The 3,598-nt window shown below is 30.7% G+C and overlaps 1 protein-coding gene across 4 annotated transcripts in view; it reads left to right on the top strand.

Annotated features, from left to right (window-relative positions):
• The window catches only part of LOC108693785 (serine/threonine-protein kinase SIK3-like), a 214,862-nt gene that overhangs the window by 89,583 nt on the left and 121,681 nt on the right, over window positions 1–3,598 (top strand). For all 4 annotated transcript variants that reach the window (XR_001932039.1, XM_018202925.1, XM_018202924.1 and 1 more), the window contains exon 8: window positions 910–1,043. Coding sequence is in view for 3 of the 4 variants with exons in the window: in XM_018202925.1 (XP_018058414.1) it covers window positions 910–1,043 (134 nt within the window). In the remaining variant the exon portion in view is untranslated. The remainder of the gene's footprint in view (window positions 1–909; window positions 1,044–3,598) is intronic.

Below are 3,598 nucleotides of genomic sequence, written 5' to 3'. Positions count from 1 at the left end.
TCCCCTCCCCTCCTCCCCCTCCTCCTCTCTCTCTTTCTCTCTCTCTCTCTCTCTTTGTTTTTTCACTTTTATTTAATTCTTTCTATCTCTTTCCTTCTCTGTATGCTAGTGTCTATATATATTTTGCGCATATGCTTATATATAAACAAAACATTATTTATTATGTTAATTTTATATTTATTATACGAGTTATCCTATTTTAATTTAGTTTAGATAAATATCTTGTAACATATGGAATATTACATATATGGAAAAACGTTTTAGATGAAAATGGAATGATTTCTACGGTTACATATTTTGAAGACAAACAGAATGATGAGATGAATCAAATGAATGAATTAAAGAAAACATATAGTTTCTTATTAAAAAACTATTTTGCTTAAATTTTTTTAAAACAACTCTGTGTTTTTCTTTACACCAATTAATTCATCTAATTATTCTGTTTATAACAATGTTAAAGCGCCCCCATTATAAAAAAAATTAACAGTTCATGAAATATTTATAACAATATTTTATGTCAGTAGTGATAGAATAAAGTAAAAAATATTTTGTAAACTATTGGTTTGTTAATTCCTCAATCTAAGTACTTTTATGCAAACTAATTAGAAGAATCCTATCATATATTATATAAAAAAAATCATGTAATTCTATATAAAAAATAGTCTTAATATCTTTTTAGCGCCTTTACCTGGAAAAAAACAACCAAAATACGTCCCCTCGAATCTATTTCATTTTCTTCTGAAATATTTTTCTATATTATTCGAGATATTTGTTAAGGTATGTTAAAATGAGGCATTTTGTATATTAAAATTAACTTTATTTTACTAGATCAATTTTATATTAAAAAATTCTGATTTATTTACATTGATTAGTGTAAATATATTATTACTTTACCGTGTATGTTTACAGCCGGAGGTTTTGGTAGAAGAGCTTCAGATGGTGGAGCAAACCTTCATATATTTCATCAACAACATAGTAATAACATTAATAATGATGAAGATAATGGCTGGAGTCAACCTGGTAGTAGAGAACAATTACAGCCAGTAAGTAAATAATTAAAAATTTTAGTTATATTTTATTGACCTAAGCGATGGAAAGGAAATATTGTAACATACGGTGTTTGAAAAATAATGATAAATCTTTCGCATAAGAACAGAATGGACTAAATTGAAAAGAAAAGTCCTTTATCATTTTGCAATTTTCGCAATAGTTAACAAGATATTAATTGCTAAAAGTTGCCGAAAATTAGTCTTCAATAATTTTTTACTTAAATACTATCAACTTTACAAAAAAATTGCAAGAGGTGAAAATTGTTTTCTTCTCATAGAACTATGAATTTTTTATCGACTTTTTAGTACTGCATTTTCTCATTTTTATCAACATGAAAAAATACAGTATTAAAAAATTCTGAAAAAATTCTAAAAAAGAGCTCTTAGAGCTATGAGAAGAATATAAACATTTTTTGTCTCTTTTCAGTTTTTCTGTAAAGTTGATAATATTTGAGTAAAAAATTATTGAAAGCAATTTTTGGCAATTTTTAGCAATTAATATCTTATTAACTAATGCGAAAATTGCAAAATGATAGAGGATTTTTCTTCTCAGTTTAATCTATTCTCTTTGCGAAAAATTTATCATTATTTTCCAAACATCCTGTATATAGAATAATGAAATAAAACTGCAATTAAATAATAAGGAAGAGACTATATATATATAGGGTAGGCCATTTTAATCTTTCTATGCTCAAAAAGAATGCATTTTAAGGAAAAATGTTTCAGATAAAAGTTTTGTGATTTCGAGAAGGACATAAGACAGTATTATTGGTTTGATTTTGACGTTATCAAAGTCATTTAAAATTTTTTTAAATAATTAAATGCCTAAGAGAGTCGAACACTGGATGCACATATGTGATAAATTTGTTCCGTTACTATTAAGTACAAAGATAAACATTTCAATTCTATTTTTATCGATCCTTCTCAATATCGCTAATTAAAATTAACTTGGAGATCTTAAATCAAATATATTAAATACAAATATATTATACAAACATGTATATATCTTGTGTTGTAGATGTGATAAGATTTTGTCCTAAGATATTTTTATTATAATAGATAAACTAAATATCAATACCGCATAAATCATTACAATCCTTGAATTTGCCTTGTTATCAATATAATTATCAGATTAAATGATAAGCACAAAGCTCTAGATCATTCATAAAAATTATCAATTTTGTTATTCGCTTACATATGATCCAATTTGAATTTTTTAAATGGAATCCCCATTTTTTCATTGCATATTCTTGTAGCTTGCCTCGAGAACTTTTCAAAACACATATAGGGTGCGTCAAAATCCGGACAAATTTCAATTTAAATTTTCTGCTATATGTGCCTCCGCCAGAGGTTATTGTTGGCATCCGAGAAAGCCTGATGCTTCTAGTAAACAGTCATATTCTCAAAATGGCCGCGACATTGAAACCAAGTATGGAGTATAATCGAAAAGCTGCAATCATCGAAGACCTTTGTGCTGGACGCTGAGCAACGGAAATAATTCGGTTCTTTGAATATGCAAGATCAACCGTTTATGACATTGTGGCAAAATATATGACTTTAAAACAGTCCAATGAAGGTTTCAATATGCCAGCGAACAAGAATCACTCGAAAGAACGCACATGCGAGAACCCCCGCAGTCATTGAAAGAGCTCATTTTGATGACTCAGGGTAATTGTTGCGCGTTCTGATAGATGTAGCCGTGGATGGAAATTGTGGCGTCCGCAAGACCATGTTTTTCAGCAGGACGGTGCACCGACTCATACGAATCATTTGATTCAAAATTTGCTTTCAGACAACAACGTCGATATGTTTTGGTCCAAGGAATTCTGGCCTTCCAATAGCTTAGATTTAAATCCCTTGGACTACTACGTATGGAGCATAGTTAAAAGAATCACAAACAAATCTCAGCATGGACAGTGCTACATTATAGCGTGCGTGCGAACGAGAATAGAGGCTGTCATTCAAGCTAATGAGAAATATATCGAATAATTGTGCTCTACAGGGATCCCCCAAGTGCCATGTAAAAGAATTTTTTGTAATATTTATTAGATGTACAACTTTGTTTCCGCCGTTTTCCTATAGATAGTTTTAGCGGTAAGTGGTGGTCGAAATAAATAGATCATAGACGTCATACAATAAACTTGGGCATCTGTCAACATAACTCCATAGAAACATTAATCGATTTGTGTCTGCATCATGAAGTTATTCTCGATTGAAAATGTCAGTTTACGAGTCAAATTCTCGTCATTTGCGGGAGGTTTTAATTTTTTGCTTCAATATGAAGAAATCTACGGCTCATCGAATGCTCTCAAATACTTATGATGAGGCCGCTATTAGTGAAAGAACGTGTTGTGAGTGGTTTCAACGCTTCAAGAACGGTGATTTTGACGTCGAAGACCGGCATAGCGATGGAAGAGAGAAGGTTTTCGAAGATGCAGAATTGGAGGCATTACTTGAGCAAGACTCGTGTCAAAATCAAGAAGAATTGGCACGATCATTGGGAGTGACTCAACAAGCCATTTCAAAACGCCTCAAAGCCATGGGAATGA

Source organism: Atta colombica, unplaced genomic scaffold (genome assembly GCF_001594045.1).
Source record: "Atta colombica isolate Treedump-2 unplaced genomic scaffold, Acol1.0 scaffold98, whole genome shotgun sequence".
NCBI classification, from domain to species: Eukaryota; Metazoa; Arthropoda; class Insecta; order Hymenoptera; family Formicidae; genus Atta; species Atta colombica.
Note: the sequence above shows the minus strand (reverse complement) of the source record. Positions and strands in the feature narration are given on the sequence as shown.